An 18,298-nucleotide genomic window follows, 5' to 3' on the forward strand; every position below is an offset into this window, starting at 1 on the left:
CCGTCCTTCCTGGGGTCAGGCAGCCTCGGCTGGCACTGGGTTGCCTTGAGAAAGTTGGTTAACCTGTCTGAACCTCAGTTGCCTCATCTGACAGTTGGGGGTGAAGATAGCCCTGACCTCTTGGGGTGGTTGTGAGGACGCCATGAAGTGACACCTGGCAAGCCCCGCCAGTCACCTCATGCGGACAGACGCTCAGGGCCCGTGTTGTAGACACAAGCAGCTGTGTCCTGGGGCTGTTCTCTTCTGTGAGCCAGAGGCCAGGGTGGAGCTAAGTCTTCGGCTCATCCAGGAGCAAGGGCCGCTGTGAGTCTTCTCCTTTTTCCAGAAGGGAGTCTCCGGGGCTCAGCACAGCCGAGGTGGCGGAGGTGTGTGGGAGAGGTTCTGGGGTTCTCCGGACTGATTGGCTGATTGGCGCTCAGCCCTTCAGTTAGACTGACATATTTGGCACCTACTGAGCTCCAGGCCCTACTGGACCCTTCAACGTGTTATTTCACTTAATCCTGCCCACCTGGCTGACCTCCTTGGGCCCTACCACCTTGACTCCTTGTGCCCTGGTCCATCTTACGGGTGACGGGGAGGTGGAGGCAGGGAAGCAGGATGTATGTCCAGAAGCCTCTGATCCGTTCCTGCTGGGCTCGTGAACATGAGCTCATTCTTGTGAGTTAGGTCCGCTCTCCCCCCCGGGGGCTGGCTCTGCCTGTGCTCTTGACTTCTGTCACTACTGAGTCTCACCAGGGTGTCCTCTGAGTTTCAGCTCCACCTGCTTCACCACCTCTGCATTTGGGAATGTGGGAATGGAAGCAGAGCAGGAATCTGCACAAGGGCACCTTTCCAGGGGCTGGCGCTCGCTCGTCGGTTTCTTCACACACATTCGAGAATGACGACTTTCTGCCTGGCCGCAGGGCTCCCAGGGTTGGGAGGCCCCAGGTGTTCCCTGTCCATGGGCGGACTCCAGCCTGGGCTAAGTGCAGGTCAGCGGGGAGGCTCATCCCTCCACCAAGGGCCCTCCTATCAGTGGTGTCCCTTCACTGAAACGGTGAAGTCAGGTTTGTGGTAAGACATCTCGAGCTCTTTGTGACCCAGCCCCTCGTCCGCTCACCCCTTAGCTCTTGATCCTCCGGATGACAGCCAGAGCTGTTGCTCTCAGACCCAGTCTCTGCGTCTCCAGCACGTCTTCACGGCCTCTTCCACAGATGCAGAATGCTCCCCTCCCCTTCTGAAGGCTCTTCAGCCTCGAGTCAGTTAACGTCAGGAAGACTTTGACAAAGTCCTGCCCCAAGGTCAGAGAAGATACGCACCAAATGTGGATCTGATTAAGTGCCTCTTCCTCGATTAATTATAGTGTCTGATCCCAGGAAGCTTAGCCTGGAGCCATGGGAAGGGGCTAGGAGTTTGGAGACATGTGGTCCGTTCTGGGGCAGGGGCTTAACCCCGCTGGGCCTCAGTCTCCTGGCTGTAAATGCAACACTCTTAGAAGGGGTGGACATGGGAGGTGCAGTGGTAAGCAGAGGACACATGTTCCTGTCCTCTGGGGCATCAAGGGCTTTGGGGGCAGAAGAAATGAGGGAGCACTTCACGGGCCAGACGACTCCTGCGGAGTTTTCTGAAGAGCACCCAACATCAGATGGGGTCCACAAGGGGCGTGCCTCTAGCCTGAGACTAGCTCAGATTGGGACGGGTTACGTGTTGGTGGAGACAGCTCCCTGTGAGTGGGTTATTGAAAGGCTTAGTCCGAGAAAGAGGGGTTCCTGGGATTCCATGAGGTGAGAAGGGTCCCGCCACAGCTTTAGGTATCAGCAGCCCCCGCTGGTGAGGGCCAGTTCCCGGCACTGGGCTAAGTTCCTGACTCTCGGTATCTCAGTCCCACGGCTATTTGTGAGAAGGGGGGGTGGCCCATCTTACAGGCCAGGTGAGTGAATTTCAGAGGGGACAGCAGGTCGTGCTCCTGACCCATGAATCTGGGGCTCTTCCAACAGCACCCACTGCACTGCTGCCCCTCGGGTTTCCACTGAGCTGTGCCAGCTTTTATAGCCCCCTGCCCAGGTGACCACGGGCAGGCTTCCTACACCTGTTTCTCCCCAGAGTTCTGGTTCTTTTCCTTGCCCCATCCTGTGGCTTCTCCTTAGCTGAGGAAGAGATCTTGGGCCATTCCCAAGTTTCTCAGGGAGGAAGAGGGATGAGAAACCTCCTGTCATCTAAGGAGCCGCAAAGCTAAAAGAGAAACCTGGGCCGACTCTCCCGGTCCCTGCTCAGCCCTCTGCTGCCCACTGGACAGTGGGGTTGAATTCTGGTGTTCTGGACCTGTGGCTTCCAGAGCCCTGCATCCCCCTTTCCTAGTTGGATGTGATGAATCTTCACTTTTTGGGTTGTCTGTCGCGGTGCGAAGGGGTAGGGCAGGAAGGCTGTGTGCGTGCCTGCGTCTGGAGAGCTTGAAGTGGAGCAGGAATTCTCTGGGTGGCCAAGGCAGTGCCTTCTTAATATGCACCTCGCCTTCGCTGTGCTGTCGTAATTAACAGCGCAGCCTGAGTGCTGGCGAGAGCTGGTGTAGAGGCTGGCGGGCTGGCGCCAGTGCGTCTTTCAGCACTGTTCGTTTTCAGAGCAAAAGGCAATCTTGTTGGGGGGATTTGGTTCTCTTGGCAAGGTGGGCCTCCTCCTGTGTTCCAAGGTTTTGGCGTGGTTCTGGATCCTGGGTCTGTCTCCACCTCCCCACTCACCTGCAGAGCTTGTCTCTCCTACAGTGGAAGCTGGGGAGGGAGAGTTGTGCTGTCTGGATCCTGGCCGGAAACCCACAGGGCTGGGACAGGGCACTGGAAACCCTCACCTGGGCCCCAGCTCCTTCACCAGCATTAAAGAGGGCCGGTTGCTTGGGGCTAGAGTGTGGCTCAGTAGGGTAGCAGGTGCACGTTCCATGTGTAGTCAACAAAAGATGAGAATTAGCGCCCCAGAGAGCTATGGACTCACTGTTTTCCAGTGGCCACAAGTCTTGATTTCTAACTTGAGGGAGGGCGTAGAAACACCTTTGGAAAGGAATGGAATGGATACGTGATTCCCAAGACATAGATCCAATCACCGCTTCCTTGCATGAGCTCCCAAAGGTAAATGACCTTGCTCTTGAGCCTGGAGGTTCCAGCCCCAGTGTCACCATCCTGTGCATAAGGCCTTCCAGCACTATGCCTCTTCCTGCCTCTGCTGCATAGGTGCCAGTCTCTGGGCCCAAAAGCCCCTTCCATTTCTTCTCTGCCGGAGGATGCCTGCCCATCCTTCCAGGTCCTGCCCAAATGTGACTGTTCCGTGGTCGCTGCCACCTGGCTCCCCAGAGCACTGGTCCCTGCCTCTGCTAGACTGCTGCTGTGGTAGCAGCTCCGTCTCTCCAGCCAGCTGGGAGCTCTTTTGGGGAGGGCCAGAGTCCTGCTTGTTCCCGCATGCTCGGCCCGGGGTGGCCCAGTGCGGGGACACCAGGTGGATGTGGGTTCTGCCCATGTGTTCTGGGTATTAATGCTTTTCCTGTGTCTCTGAGCAGAGTGGCCAGTTGTGTGGATACAGGCACATGCAAAGAATGTCCTGGAGGGAGGCCCCAAGGATTTAGCGCCTGGAGGCAGAGTCACTCTCTTATCCCTACCCCATCCCGACCACAGCCATTCAAGACAGGACGAGTTTCCCTGTGAATTCCCTGCACAGGAGAGGGTCAGATAGCGGGAGCCTGCGGAAAGCACTCAGGCCTGGAATCCAGCCCCCAGAATGTTCTGTGCTGGCGAGTGAGGGAAGAGCTTGTTCCCAGCACCATGGCAGGGATGCAACTGGGGAGATGGTCAGCGAGGAGAGACTCCAGGACTGACCGGCTGGACGTGAATGCTGCTTATTGTGTTATAATGATGAAAGGCCATTGTGTTCAAGACCATTGGCCAAGAAAGCCAGGGCTCACAGGTGGCCACATGGCCTGTTGATGGGATAACTAGAACCCAGGTTTGCTGACCCCTGGTCCAGGCGCTCATTCTGTTTGTCCTAATGGTGGGATAAATCTTGGCTCTGATAAATCACCGTAATGTTGCTGGACTTCGGTTTTCTCGTTTGTAAAATGTTAATTTTTGCTTCATCTATCTTATTAGAGATGTATGGTTAAAATCAGAAAGTAGTTGTAGTAGCGTTTTCCTTTTCCTTGAGAATTCAGTCGTGAAAACCATTACCTAGCTCAAGGGTCAGCAGACTTTTTCTGTGAAGGGTCAGGTCATAAATGTTTTAGGCTTTGTGGGCCATCTGGTCTCTGTCACAACCACTCTACCCTCCCGGTACAGCACTGAAGCGGCCGTGGACGGTACACAAACGAGTGTGGCATGTTCCAATAAAACTTTATTTACAAAAACAAGTGTCAGGCCCGATTTGGCCCTGAGCCGAGGTTTGCCAGCTCCTACTCCAGCTCAACATGGCGGCCTTGGGGTCCTGTGCTGCCCCTGCCCGCAGCCTCCGCTCTGGGTGTGCAGCGCTGTGCGGGGCACCGAGCCTGGCCCTGGGGCTCCGTCTTCCCGTCCGGGCCAAGGCTGGGGGAGCAGGCAGGAGCCGCGTGTGGGGGAGCTCCCCGTTAGGTCCTGGACGCCGCCTGTACTTTCATTTGCAGTTTCCTCCCTTTGTTTTGAAAACCGCCGCCTGCTGATTCTGCGTCTCTGTCTCCGTGGGGCCAGCGTGCCGCCTGCCTCTTGAGCAAAGCATTCGCTGAGCGCCTCCTGCAGGTGTCTTGGCTTCCTGTCCTGGAAGCCCCGTTCATGAGTGTGCGGCCCATCGCCCTTCTGACTGCCCAGCGCTGTCCCGGCTCCTCACAGAGGCGCGGGGAGAAGGGCCCGTCGGCTGGGCCTTTGCTCAGGTGGAAAGAAGGAGTTTTTTGCTCATCTCAGTGGCTGTGAGGATTTCTGATGTTACCCAGAGGTGGCCCCAAGCGGGGAGACATGTACTGTCCTGCTCCTTCTAACTGGTGACTTCCCGACTGTCCTGAGAAGGTGGGACCACTGCTCACCAGGCCTCTCCCTGGCAAAACCCATCCCCCTCGTCTGGTGCCCACGGAGGGTCGTGGGTGTTGTGGGCTCATCTCCTAGGTGGCCAGCAGCCCCCTGACTGGGAGCTCTCTGGGGCTGAGCTGGAGCCCAGGTGGTTGCTGCACAGTTGGGTGTGGCCCAGCTCAGCCCTCTGAGGACCTGCCACGCCTGTGCCTGGCCCGTGCTGGGTGGGCACACGGATGGCTCAGGCTCCTTCTGCCCCGAGCTGGTAATCTCAGCTCCAACTCCAGCTCGTTACCCCCAACCCTTCCCAAACACACACACATACAAGCCTCTTCCGGGACAGACAGAAGCAGGATAGGAAGGCAGCTGCCAACGCCACTGCCGAGTTCCTTCCCAGGGGTCGAAATGAAGAAAAAATAAGTTTTCCACCGGTGAGCTGCACGATAAAGGGAGGGAGAGTTTCAGGTCCCCCTCCCTCACCCCCCTGGGTGGTCAGCGTCCCCCTCCGGGGGGGGCCGTGGGTGGAGGCAGACTGCATTGATGGGTTTGGGGTGTTGGTAGCAGCTGGGCACACCTTGGCCCTCACCCCGGAATGGGCTTCCAACATTTTCTGTCAGCTTTTGTGTCCAAGGAGCAAATTGGATTGTCTATCGCTTGCCTTTTACCATGTGTGTAATTAATGTAATTTTATATTCCCTCAATTAAAGTGACACGCCCAGCAGGCAGATTACACAGGCCACCAGTAATGCGAGTCACCGTCTCCGCTGCCGGTTGGTAAAACCCACCCCTTCAGCCTTGCCAGATCTGTGGCCGGTGTCCCCAGGAGTTGGGAAGGGCGGGGATACGTGGAGTATTTTGTCTCTGAGCAACTAAAACTTCAAGGTCTCTTTCCCCAGAGATCTTCTGTGAAGACAAAAGGCAAATTTGGCCAAGGTGGCAGTGATGTGGCGTTGGGCAGTCACGAGTGCCCTCACGGCTTTCCTCTGAGGCCGGTGTCACCGCTTACAGACGAGCAGCCCACAGCCGAGGGCTATAAGGCAGGACTCCACCCCTAGTACTTTGGGCTTTTGAGGCCGATGCTCTCGCCACTGGCCACAGCGTGTCCTCGCTCACACTCACTCCAGGCTCACCTGGGCACCAGAAAGCCCGGGGCTGAGTCTCAGCCATTTCTCTGAGTCCACGATTTCCACACTGGTGAAGGCAGCTTTGGGAAGTGTGGGGTAGCGTTTGGTGAAGGAGCAGTGAGTTTTGGAAATATTAAACTTAGCACAGAGCTTTTATTATTTTTCTCCTTAAAGAAAAAATCAATGCAGGTTTATTTTTTTTTATCTGACTTTTAATTTGAAGGAGTGTCCTCTGTCACCCCCAAGAGTTTAGCTCAGAGGACCAACTTGGTCACCTTGTTGGTCCTAACTTTTCTTCCTGGTCCCTTGAACTCAAAGGCGTTAGATGTGCGCACCCAGGGGCTAGCTGACCGTGGCTGTGGGGTCCAGCTGCTGGCCGAGCCTCGCTGCCCTGTTCAGGCCCTGCCTAGATGTCCGTCTGGGGTGGAAGGCAAGTGTCGCTACCCTTGAGCCCACGTGGCACCCGCAGATATGGCAGAACGTCTGAGGAGGACACCCCAAGTTCCGAGAACACCTGACTGGGTAGAGCGGGGGCAGCTTTCCCGAAGGAGGATGTGTGGGCTTTGACGGACCAGGAGGGAGTTCCTGGCAGAGCAAGTCCAGCTCCCGCTTTCACTGTAAATGGGCAGTGAGTGGCCCCTGGAGCATGAGGCATGGGGACCGTGGAAGACTGGGGACCTTCTGTTTGCCTAGTGCTGTCAGCCACACCACTCCCTGCAACATTTGTAGAACATTCCATTTTCCTCAGAGGAACTGGACTCAAGCACGTCCTGCAGGAGCCGGGACGGGGTTCCGGTCTGTGTGACTTGAAGCTTTCCCCATCCTGCCACAAGCCCATCTCTTGGGACGGCTTCAGGTGAAGTACAGGGAGGCCTGGGGGCTCCTGCTCACGGCACTGAAATGCTTTTCCACGGGGACCTCGGATCCGCTGTGCTGTGGAAACGCTCTGCTCCCACCACACTGATCGGTGCCAGCAAAGGCTCTGTCACTGAACTGTCCGTGTGCAGCATCTTAGTGGAATGGCCCAGGCTTTGTCTCGGTCACACCCATAGCAGAGCGTCCCCAGGCCCTGCCTGAGTGGCTCTCAGAGGCTGCCAGATGGACCACTACCCAGTGCTGAAGTTGCAGGAAAAAGAAGCGAAAGGAAGTGCAGGGGTTATGTATCTCGGATCCAAGATCTTGGGAATGTCTGAGACAGAATGGCGAGTCCATTAAGAGAGTCTGGGGCAGAGTGAGCGCCCAGACAGGAAGTGGGCACGTTTCCTGCTTCCTTTTCCAAGATTCAGTAGAGGGATTTCCTGCGTTGGGGTCTCCCTGGGCCGTCACCCCTTGGAGACAGTGCAGTGCAGTGGAAGAGTTCTGACCTGTCAGGGGCCCATTCCATCTCAGCTCCCTGTTGGCCTACATTCTCCAGCCGCTCTGGGCCTCAGTTTACCTTTCCCCTTCCCTTGGAGCCTTTGGCAGTTTAAGCTGACACTCGAGCTTGTTTATCGCTGTGTCCTCATCCTTCTTCCCAAGTAGCCTGGTAGCTTCCAGGGCCAAGAGCAGTCTGATGCACCTCCCTGACACCCCCAGCCCCCCACGAGGGGCTGGCCAGACACACAGGAGGTCAGCATCCAGGATGTGCATGTGGGTGAGTGATTAGATGCGCCTCTGGGACTCATTCCTCTCTGCTCCTCCTGCTCGACATGTGACATGGAGGCACTGCTCGAAGGCTTGTAGATGGGGACCGGCTAAGACCTCCTGGGGCTCTAGAATCAGACTTTGAGGCCTGGCTCCACCACTTAATAGCTTTGCAGCCCTAGGTGAGTGGCGTCACCTTTCTGAGCCTCAGTTCCTTGGCTATAAAATGGAGTAATTGATAGCCCTTACTGCGAAGGGGTGAGGATTATGTGAGCTAATGCGGAGGAAGGCCACCTCCACCGTGTGGGATGTGTGGCTCCGTTATTATTGCTGTAATTGTTCCCATTTTGTGATGAGAACAGAGATGCGGTCAGTGGCGGAGTCAGGATTTGAACCCAGTTCTTTTGCAAATCCTATTTCTTTAACTTCACTGGACCGGGGACATGCTATCGTGAATAGAACCTTGGCCTGGAGTTCGATGTGGTTCAGCCACCAGCCAGTTCTCTGTGGCCTTGGGTGTCCCACCTCTGTCCTGGGCCTCTCTTTTCTTTCCTGTAAATGAAGGACATTGGAAGAAGGGATGGCAGGATCTCTGAGAACCATCCAACAAACGGTGACTTCCGGGCAGGTACAGTTCTCCCGAAGTTTCGTAAGGACCCAACCCCGGTCTAGCCCCATGCTCTGTGCACCTCAGGTGTCTGCCTGTATCCAGCACCTCCGTGGGGCACCGGGAGGGTTCGCTAGGCTAAGCACCTGGGATAGGAAGCCTCTGAAGTTTAAAGGCGATCTAAGTGGAGCTGGGCTCAGAGCCCGTCCTGGCCAGGCAGGTCTCAGGTGCGCCTATTTGGGCTTCTTCTAAAGCTGCCAGCAAGTGGGAGCCTGGAAGGCTCCCTGGGGGGTTGTCCTCTGTGGGAAAACTCGCCAGTGTTATGACTCCCTCCTCTCACCTCTGCCTCGTTTCTCCCCACCTGCCTGCTGGATCTGTTCAGAGTTTAGGGAGGAAAGAAGCCAGCATCCCAACAAAGGTGGAAATCCTACAACAAGATCCTTTTTACATCTGCCTCTTCTGTAGTCCTTTGCCCGAGTGGGTAATAAGTTAAAAAGACCATAAAGTGTTTTCTCTAACCCTACTTGTCAGTCTCCTTTGAGAATGCAGGTTGGGAAGAGAACAGTTTTCTGTGGCCTAATAAACACGGGGCAGCAATTCCATACCTCCTCGTGGGGACGGGCATACACGTCTGTCACCTTCTGTACAGAAACAAACATTTCCCCCACGTGGGACCCCGTGCTGTGCTCCTGAGAATGTGCCGTGTGTGGGGTCCCTCCCTGTGCTGTCACACAGTCTCAGGGACAGAGCCGGGACAGAAGTAGATGGAGAGCTCCAGGCCGAGTGGAGGTGGTGCAGACACAGAGGGTGGAGCTCCTGGCGGACGTGGGTGACCACTGGGCTCGGTGGGCTTCCGGCTCCGTGAAGAGCTCCCAGTAGTGCTGGGGGCCGTGCGGGGAGGTCCGCAAGCAGAGCCTGTCCAGAGCCTGACCCAGGGGGAGAGGAGCTTCCTCCCCTTTCGGGGTGAGCGCTGAGCTTTATCCTCGTCTGTGTGGAGAGCGTGGTGGGATTTTCTCTCTGGGTGACCAGCTGGCCTGGGCCAGGGTTCCCTTGTCCTCAGTATTCTGAACCCCGGCTCCAGGTCAGAGGGGAGACTGCTACCCTCTCTCTACACTTAACAGCCCACACCCCACTGCTCCCCACAGGCCAGAGAGGCTGTCGGGGCTGGGCAGGGGCCTCCCTGACCAGCCGCTCTGGGTCCTTACTACTCATTGGGCCTCTGTCTTGAGGCAACTTGTGCCATGTCCACGCGTTCAGGGACAAGTCACCAGAGTGACTGCACACACTGGCCTGCCCTCTGAACCGCTGGGGGCCCAGGAGCTGTAAGGCAGGGCCGAGGGGCAGCTTGGAAAGGCAGGCAGAGGCCTCCAGTCTCGGCTTCGACTGTTCGCCCTCAGTGAGGACTGCCGTCGACTGAGGCCCCCATGGGTGGCAGACATTCTTGGGTGCTTTACTTATGTTCTTTCTGATCCGTCAGTGAGTCAGCCCCCATAGCCACCCCCGGCCCAAGGGGGCACAGGTGTGCAGGACGGCTCAGAGCTGCACTGCTCCCCCAGGAAGCGCTGGGTGTTCCCAGGAAGGGTGACCACGGTGGGGAGGAGGAGGTGCTCCCTGCCTGCCAAGAGCCTGGGAACTGACAGAACGCCTTTTGCCTCCTCTTGGCAACTGGACCTCACCCTTGAACCCTCCTCCTCCGTTCTCTTTATTTTTCTCTTTTCAGGGGTTGGCTTCAAATTATCTTATTTTGTTTACATTGCACCCAAGTTTCATGGTACAAAAGACTTGCAGGTGCAAATATGTCCCGCCTTCATTAACTTCCCCTCCCTTTTTAATTTATGTGATTTCAATTTTCCTTCCCTGTGCTGTTAATTAGGGGACCCTCTAATCAGTGCCATTATCACAGTGGTATTCATGTTTAGGAAAGCCGCTAAACAAATGCTTGCAAAATTGCTAAATGGCTAATTAATGTCTGTTAATTAAGAAAATTGCTCATGGTAACAAACCATGCCGTTGCTGGCAGCCGCTAGAAAGACACACACTTGTTGAAATTAGGAGCGTGGCAGGTAAGGGAACATCTGCTCCACGGAGCCCTCCGGAAGTGAGCAGCCCCTCGCTTGGCCAGGAAGCTCCAGGCCTATCTGCAGTGGTGGCCCCGGGTTCCTGGGCGGCCCCTTCATCTTGCTCTGCACACCTCTCCTCTGCGTCTCCGTGCCCACCGCCTGCGCCTTCCTAGCTGTGAGCTGTGTTTCCCATGCAGGCAGGAGGCTGGGCAGCCTGGCTTTGAGGGTGAAGATGGGGACGAAAACTCCACCTGTGTCTCTCAGAGATGCTCTCTCGCTCTCTTTTCTAATTTAACCACACCGGTGCATCCCCCATGCATGTTTTGAGTTTTTCTCAAGAGCAACTACCAAGCGTAACGGCACCATCGTGGGTGGAGAGCAGTGAATCGGGGCGAGCATCTCATCCCCAGCATGAATGTCCAGCTCTGAGGGCCCCGAGTGGGCAGGAAGGTGCTTCCAGGACAGGCTTGTTGTGCTTTTTGATGGGTACATGCAGTAGGAAGTACATTTGATGTTGTGACCCCGTGTATACACATACACGTGTATATTTATAAGTGAAATAGAGGCTAATGAAAAACAATTGCCTTAAAAGTTGTGAAGCTGGTCCAGGATTTTCTATTTTTTAATTCTGTTTCAGGTTCTTAAAAAACAATGGTTACAACCCACTAAATTGATCTCACCACCCACTAATGGGTTGCAACCCACAGTTTGACCAACCCCGCCGTTTAAGTGAATCCGTCGGCCTGTCTCTTCTGGGGAGTCGAGGTCAGCATAGCCCAGGGCTTCAGGGGTCAGCTTGGAACCGTGGGTGGCTCACCACCGACTGGAGTGGCAAGTCCAGCCCCTCCCCCACCCCCGTGGTCAGGGGCCTCCAGCCCTGTCCTCCTCCTCTGCGCACGCCTGCTCGAGCTCCGGCTGCAGGGTTGGGGTGAGCCTTGCATCTGTCAGGCTTCTCACCCTGGCTCTGCCATTTGCCGTTTGTGTGGCCATCGCCAAGTCCCCTTGTCCCTTCAGACTCAGTTTCCTCATTGGTAAGAGGAGGAATAAGAAACCCCACGTCACGGGGCCGTTTTCAGGTGAAGGTGAATTACTGAACTGCGCTGAGTGGGTGCGCGCTCGGGAACCGTCTCCTCCTCTTGGTCCCCGTTTTTCATTCTCTGGCACCACCTCGCTCCTCCTGTCTGTTCTCCCTCCCCTCAGTGGACTGGTCTCTAGGTGCCCACCACCTGTCTCTGCGCCCCCAGCCTGGGAGCTCCTTGGGGGCAGGCGCTCACCCGGTTCTGCCCATCCCCCATGAGCAGCACTTCCACGCTTTGCAGAGTGGTCCCGCTTCTGTGTGTCGCTGTGCTCTCCGAGCCCGGCTGAACCAACGTATTTAACATGGCAAACTCCGCTCCAACGGCAGACAGTGCCTGGGCCCTGCTCCTGCGTGCTTCACAGAGGAGCTCGATTTGATTTTTCGTGCCTGTAAATCCCCTGTGAGTGTGTTTATCAGCTTCTCTCCCTCCCGCTCGCCGTTTTACACACTGAGCCGACGACCTCAGCAGCAGCTCGCGCCTCCCTGCCCGCCAGAGCCAGAGCCCGCCGCCCGCACGCCCGCCGCCCACCCTTCATTTTGGTTTAATTTTGGTTCTTTTAAGCTTCTCCTGCGCTTCTCCATGTGCTGTGATCTATAACCTGCCTCTACTGTCTGGCCTCACAGGGTCCTCCGGGGTCACAGCCCTCGCCGCACGCACAGCCTCCACCTCACAATCCCAGCAGCATGATGGGACCCCACAGTCAGGTACGCACTGTGGCTGCCACCCGCCGGGGGGCGCGGGGCACCAGGAGGACGGAGCCCACAGAGGAAAAACAAAAATCAAAACGTGCTCTACCCATTGCCTTCAAGGCTTCATCCACAAGTGAAAGTTTAAACAACAGTTTTTTTTCCATAAAGATAGTCTTCAGTCCTTGGACATCACACCCAGCTTGGCCATGAAACCAAAAGAAAAGAAAAAAAAATATTTCTGTGACCTTGTCAGTGGCCTTTGCGTTTTTGTTTTTTCCTCTCTCACTTTTGGTTTGGTTTTTGAGTTTGGTTAACCATTCGTTCGTAAGCGAAGCTGCATCCCCAGCCTGGTCTCTGTGTGCTCGCTGCTGAGAAAGCTTCTGCCCGTATCCCTGCATTCAGTGAGGGAGCGCGCTGCCCCCACCGCACTCATCGTGTCCCCCCCTGGAATCCTCGCTCCTCTGCCCCACCCCCTTGTCAGTTTCTGTGTGTGTGTGTGTGTGTGTGTATGTGTGTATGCGTGCCTGTGCGCGAGTGTCCAGCTTTGTCTGCACACCCTGAACATTTTACGTGTAAGTCCCTTTCTGAGTCTTTCATTGGCCCTACTGCGAGCAGAGGTTCCCTCCTTTGCCCTGCATTGATGTAACCTGCTCTTCTGCATCCCATGCAAAGTCCCAACCGCTGCCCCGTCACCCAAGTAGCTCTCCGTGAATAGACGTGGAGTCAGGAGTCACATGTGATGTGTGCATCTCTTGAGCCCTCTCCCCAGAGGGACGAGGTCACTGGGAGAAAGAGAGCTTAAAAGATCACTGGTTGTAACAAACCTGAACTTTGAGGAGTGGAGTGCGTTTGTGTTTGTCACCGTGCAGTAGTGCGGGCTGTCATTGAACTAATTCCCTGTAATTGCAGCCTTTTATGTCACCACGATACGCAGGCGGCCCCAGGCCTCCGATCAGAATGGGAAACCAGGTACTGTACCTTTTCGTGTTCTCTCTCCCCTCGCTCGGCCACCCTTGACCCCCGTTGGATTTTGACTCAGATCAAAATGTGGGGAAAGGATTGGGAGGCAGGGGCACAGGTTTTAACGTGGGAGGTGGCTTTTACAGGCAGGTCCCCAGAGAGGGCCTGTGTCCGCTCTGCGCCGGTGGTGCGGTCCCCCTCGCAGCATCTCGCCTGCCTTGCCTGCTGGGCCGTGGGCGGCCAGTTATGGAGCTGGGGGCAGGCAGCCGCAGAAGCAGGCCCGGAGGGAACGCAGGGGCTCAGCTGTTCCAGAGAAGGTGGCAATACCCCGCCCCTCCAGCCCCTTCTTGGAAAAGGGTCTTCCTCCTTAATGAAGTTAATTGACAACGTGCATTTTTTCCTGGAAGCTTTTGAGAATTGCCAAGGCTGGTAAATGTAATCCTGCTATTAGGGGGGGAAATGGCCCGTAGGAATGCTTAGATCAGGAGCCGGGTGCAGCGGAGCAGGACATGTGTGAGTTTTTAAGCAATGTCTGCCCGCTTCCCAGACCCAACTCAAGACAGGAAAGGATTTGTTTGTATAATTAGAAAAGCGGTCTGCTTGTGGGGAGAGCTTTTCAGCCTGGGGTGTGCGCCTTGTGCTGGCCCGTTAGGGTTGGCACTTCTAGGTGGTCTGGAGAGATCGGCCCCCATCCCGCCCTCGCTGGTTTAGCCCATCCAGGGACGGAGGGCTGGGGAGCTGGAGAGGGAAAGATGAGTATCCTCTTGTGAGGATAGACAGACTTACAGGAAACTTAAAAGAAACATGGGGGAAATTTCCTGTCATGCCAAAGTATTTTTTATATATAATCCCTAGAGTGACCTTGCAAACGCCCTTCAGAAAATCTGACAGCAACACCAGCACATTTGCCCTGTAGCCTCTGGAGCTGCAGTCTAGTCACCAGCCAGGTTGGCATTATGTGAGTGTGATTGCTGCCGTTCCCCACGCTCTGCAAGAAACGACGCGGGGACGACAGAGACGCTCACCACCAGGGCACTCTGATTTTAAAGATAAACAGCCTATCAGCTTTCCAGTTACTTTTTTTCTCCGAAAGTCTTTTGTTGCCTATTTTCTCTGACATGAAGGGGACAAATTTGGACAAGAATTAGAGACCCAGCTTTTTGAGCAAGGCGGCACCCTTGGGTACATCACAGATGAGGAAACAGAAGGTCAGAGTGGAGGAGTAACTTCCAGAGGCTCCCCGTGAGCGGGCTCAAGTTGGTCTCCAGCTCCCTACCTGTGCTCTCCCCGTTCCGGCCCGGCCCGTTCAGTTAGCCCTCTTGAGTTGTGCTAGCTCTGCCCTGGCCTGTGTGTCGAGTGGCCACCAGGCCAACCTCCTTTGCCACTGCACGCGTGGGTCCCAGCGGCAGCTTTTCCTCTGCCCATCCACGGGCTCTCCTTGGCCCGAAGTGGCCTCTGTCCCAGGGAGAGAACAGATGCTTCCTTACCGTAATTGTGGCCCTTCCTCCAGCAATTAAGGGACACGAGAGCAAACACGTATGTTTCTATTTATCAATGAAGCATGAGCAAGCACCCAGGAGGGCCAGTGGAGAGTAAATCTGTTACCGCTCCGCTCATTAGAAACTGATCTTTCCCACCTCCCCGCCACCCCCTCAGAAATCTACATTGATTTTCGGGTTTCCTGGGAACTCAAGAAGTTTTTGTCCTCCAGGGGCGGCATGTGCTCCTTTTGCAGGTGCTGCCCCTGGGAGTTCTTGGACAGTGCCTGCCTCAGCTGGGGCTGCTGGTAGAATGGAAGCCTCTGTGCTGCCCGAGTGGGCTCAGCCCTCCGCCCTGGCAGGTCGAGGCAGCAGAGACAGCGGGACTTGCTTAGGCTCACACGACCCCCTGCGTTAGGGCGATGAGAAGGGCACTGAGGAAGACAAGAAGCTAGGGGTCGTTGGCCTGGCCTCAAAGTCTTGCAAGGCCAGCCTCCCACCGTTCTTCCTGGGTAGAGGTTTGGGGCCGTGTATAGGGCATTGCTGTGTTTAAAGTGATGGGTGGGTGGTGAACAGTGGGGTTCAGCTGGGTTTAGGAGAGGAGGGCTGGAATCTAGGGTCCTCAGGCAGCCCTCCCATCACATCCCTGCAGAGCCCCCGCAGGCCTGGCGGCTGATCAGGCAGGCAGCTGAGGGACCGTGCAGACACTGCTGGGATTCGTCTGTTCTCTGGGCAGACTCTTCCTGCGCCTGCCCCACATACTGTAGGAGAGGCACCGGCCCACTTCCAGGAGCCCGTGGGACAGCCCCAGAGAGAGCGTCTCTCTCTCCAGCAGGCCCTGAGGGTGTGTGCGCGGCACATGCTTGCAGTTCCATATACGAGCCATTATTTTTCTAGTTTCTTATATTTGAGGCCTTCAACTTTCTCAGTGTGAGACCTCTTTTCCCTGGTCACTGCGCACCCACCTTCTCTGTAGAGGAGGCCCAGGCTTCCCTGTCTCCTCTCAGGGTCACCCCATGAGAGGAGGAGGGATGTGACTCTGGGCGCCCTCTGGGCAGCCCAGCTCTGCTCGTGAGTCCTGACACACAGCGGGGTTAGGGGAACCCAAGCAGGAGCTTCCTGCGAGAAGTGGTGGTCAACACTGGGCTACCTGGAGAGGGAGCAGTTGCTTGACCCCCATGGCCACTCCATCAGGATTAGATGGGAGCATTCCATGACCTGGAGGGTCCCCTGTCCACCTCAACATCCTGGGAGCCCCCAAACCAGACCCTCAGAGGCAGGCTTTCCCCTGTCCTCCCAGAGTCCTGTAACCAGGCTCTGGAAATATCCCGAACCCCCAAGTGGACAGACACACAGCAGCAGCCAGGTGATTCAGAGCTTGGGAACTTGGGAAGAGGAAGCAGGGCTGGGAGAAAGCGAGAGGTCAGAGCAGCTAAGACCCGGGGGCTGGAGAGACAGACTCAGCACCCAGGCAGATGGGAACGGCAGGTGCCAACCAGATGCCACTCGGTGAATGTCAGGTCCTCCCCAGGCTTATGTGGCCCTCCTGTCAGCCTCCCCAACCCTGGGCACATCACATACCCCATTCTGAAGCTCCACAGTACAACTTCTCTCTTCAGTTCCAGGCACCTCGTTCCAGAACCAGTTTGGAGTTCACTTTTGGGCCAAAGGCAGACCAGCTGCCCCGTCTGCCGTCCCCACTGCAGTGGCCAGGGCTGGGGGACCCTTGGCGGCTGGGGTCGGGTCCCTGCCACAGGTGCACAGCCTCTGAGAAGTGCTGGCACCTGCGCTTTCATCAAGGCTTTCGTCTCAAAGCCAAGGGCCACGCGTAGGCCTGAGGCGTGGGGTTCTGGAAGCAGGCTTTTCCCCCAGCTCTGCTTCTCTTTTTTCGAATGGCAGCTGAAATAATTTCAGTCCTAAGTAAATCACCTCCAATAGGTTTTCACAGCCGGCGTCCCAAGCGTTCCCTCAGGAAACCTGTGGCGCCCTGTCCTCTCCTCCCTAGGAGTACTCACAGCAGCACCTGCCGCTCGCATCAGGCTTTAGGGAGCAGGTTCGCCTTCAGCATCCTGCTCGCCCCTCTCCTAGAGGCCGCCTCTCCATCCCCAGGGGCCAGAAGGTGGCATTTCACGTGGTGAAGAAGACGGGGAGTCAGGAGTCCTGAGTGCTCATCCTGGCTCTGCCAGGAGGCGACTGGCGGCAGTTGGCCTCTGGGCCTCAGTGTCCCCATCTGGATCTCAAAGGCTGCCTCCTCCCCTTTAAAAAGGACCTCCCATAGTGGGATTCTAGCTGGTGGGTCTCTTGGTTCCCACAATTTGGAGGTGGGGATAAAATGAGTTATGTTCCATGAGACAAAGGAAAGACAGGGTTTGGCTGACAGTGCAGCAGTGGGGGCGTAGGTGGTAAGAGGGAGGGCACATCCTCCCTCTGGGGGGGGGCATGGCCAGCGGCATGGCCAGAGCATGACTGGACGGTGGCTCCTCTCCCCCCATGAAGCCTGGCCCACCCATGCTGCAGGTTTCACTGAGACCAGCTCCAGCTGACCTCCACTCTAGGGACCTTCCCCCAGGCAGCAGGAGTGGCCTCAGGGCGGCCATGGTGGCCCCCAACGGTCAGGTGGGGAGTCGGGGCAGGCAGCTCCTGGAGCAGCCTCTCAGCTCGTGCCTCTCGTCTCTTTCAGCCTCCCGGAGGAGTTCCCGGGACACAGCCGCTGCTGCCCAATTCCATGGATCCCACACGACAACAAGGTAGAGGCGGGCAGGGCTGCCCGGTGGGGCGTCAGGAGGGGCTCCTCCTCCCTCAGCTGTCCGCCCCTGCCTCCTGCCATCTCACAGCTCACCTGTTCTTTCACACAGGGCACCCCAACATGGGAGGATCGATGCAGAGAATGAACCCTCCCCGAGGCATGGGGCCCATGGGCCCCGGCCCACAGGTAACTGCCTGTCTGTCTGTCTGTCCCTCTGCCTGGCTGTCTGTGTGCACCCGCCTTCTCTCCTCTTGCAGAGTCTGTCAGTCTTTCCTCGTCGCTCAGCTCGCAGGGGTGAGGGGAGAGGGGGTGACCAGGTCCCCAACTCCCCTCTCTGCCCATGGCTGGGCTGGCCCCACCGCAACCAGGAGCAGCCCTTCCCTGGCAGGTGTCAGGCAGAGTTGAGGGACCCCCAGGGAGCTGGGGAAGAGGGGCATCTAGGAGCCTTTGGCTGGCAGACCCTTCCATGCGAGGGGTGTGCTCGCCTGTGGTTTGCAGAATTTAGAAGGTGGGAGCTGGTGCCTGAGCAGTGGTGTGGGTCCTCCAGGAACCCCAAAGCCTCCCACGCTGGGCGGGGCAGACTTGAGCTGGCTCGAGGGTCCCAGCATGTTATGACTCAAAGGTGGGACAAATGAGTGGCAGTCCCAGCTCTGCCTGCAGCTCACCATTGTCCGTCCTGGGACAGATCCCTGTGACCTCTGTGCACCCCAGCAGGCCTCAGTTTTCACATCTGTCTGGAGGGGCTGAGTCTGTCCATGGTTCTCAGTGATGCCCTCCCAAGTGAGAGGAGGCCAGGCTGGCCAGCCTCCAGTACCCACTTCAACCAGAGCTTTTGCCCGTTTCAGATCCCAGGCTCCTGCCTCAGATTTCTTTTGACCAGAGGGATTCCATTGCCAAAAGGACAGTTTAGAAACCTCTGGAAGAAATTATTTGAAGTGCCCTAT

At 56.6% G+C, this 18,298-nt stretch overlaps 1 protein-coding gene across 5 annotated transcripts in view; it reads left to right on the plus strand.

Moving 5' to 3' along the window:
- The window catches only part of SSBP3 (single stranded DNA binding protein 3), a 162,471-nt gene that overhangs the window by 124,241 nt on the left and 19,932 nt on the right, over positions 1–18,298 (plus strand). For 3 of the 5 annotated variants that reach the window (XM_046662009.1, XM_046662013.1, XM_046662012.1), the window contains 4 exons: positions 12,105–12,185; positions 13,080–13,139; positions 17,289–17,355; positions 17,464–17,540. In XM_046662009.1, the coding sequence (XP_046517965.1) occupies positions 12,105–12,185; positions 13,080–13,139; positions 17,289–17,355; positions 17,464–17,540 (285 nt within the window). The remainder of the gene's footprint in view (positions 1–12,104; positions 12,186–13,079; positions 13,140–17,288; positions 17,356–17,463; positions 17,541–18,298) is intronic. The other 2 variants (XM_046662010.1, XM_046662011.1) reach the window with 2 other exon arrangements.

The sequence above is a fragment of the Equus quagga genome, chromosome 5, assembly GCF_021613505.1.
Source record: "Equus quagga isolate Etosha38 chromosome 5, UCLA_HA_Equagga_1.0, whole genome shotgun sequence".
NCBI classification, from domain to species: domain Eukaryota; kingdom Metazoa; phylum Chordata; class Mammalia; order Perissodactyla; family Equidae; genus Equus; species Equus quagga.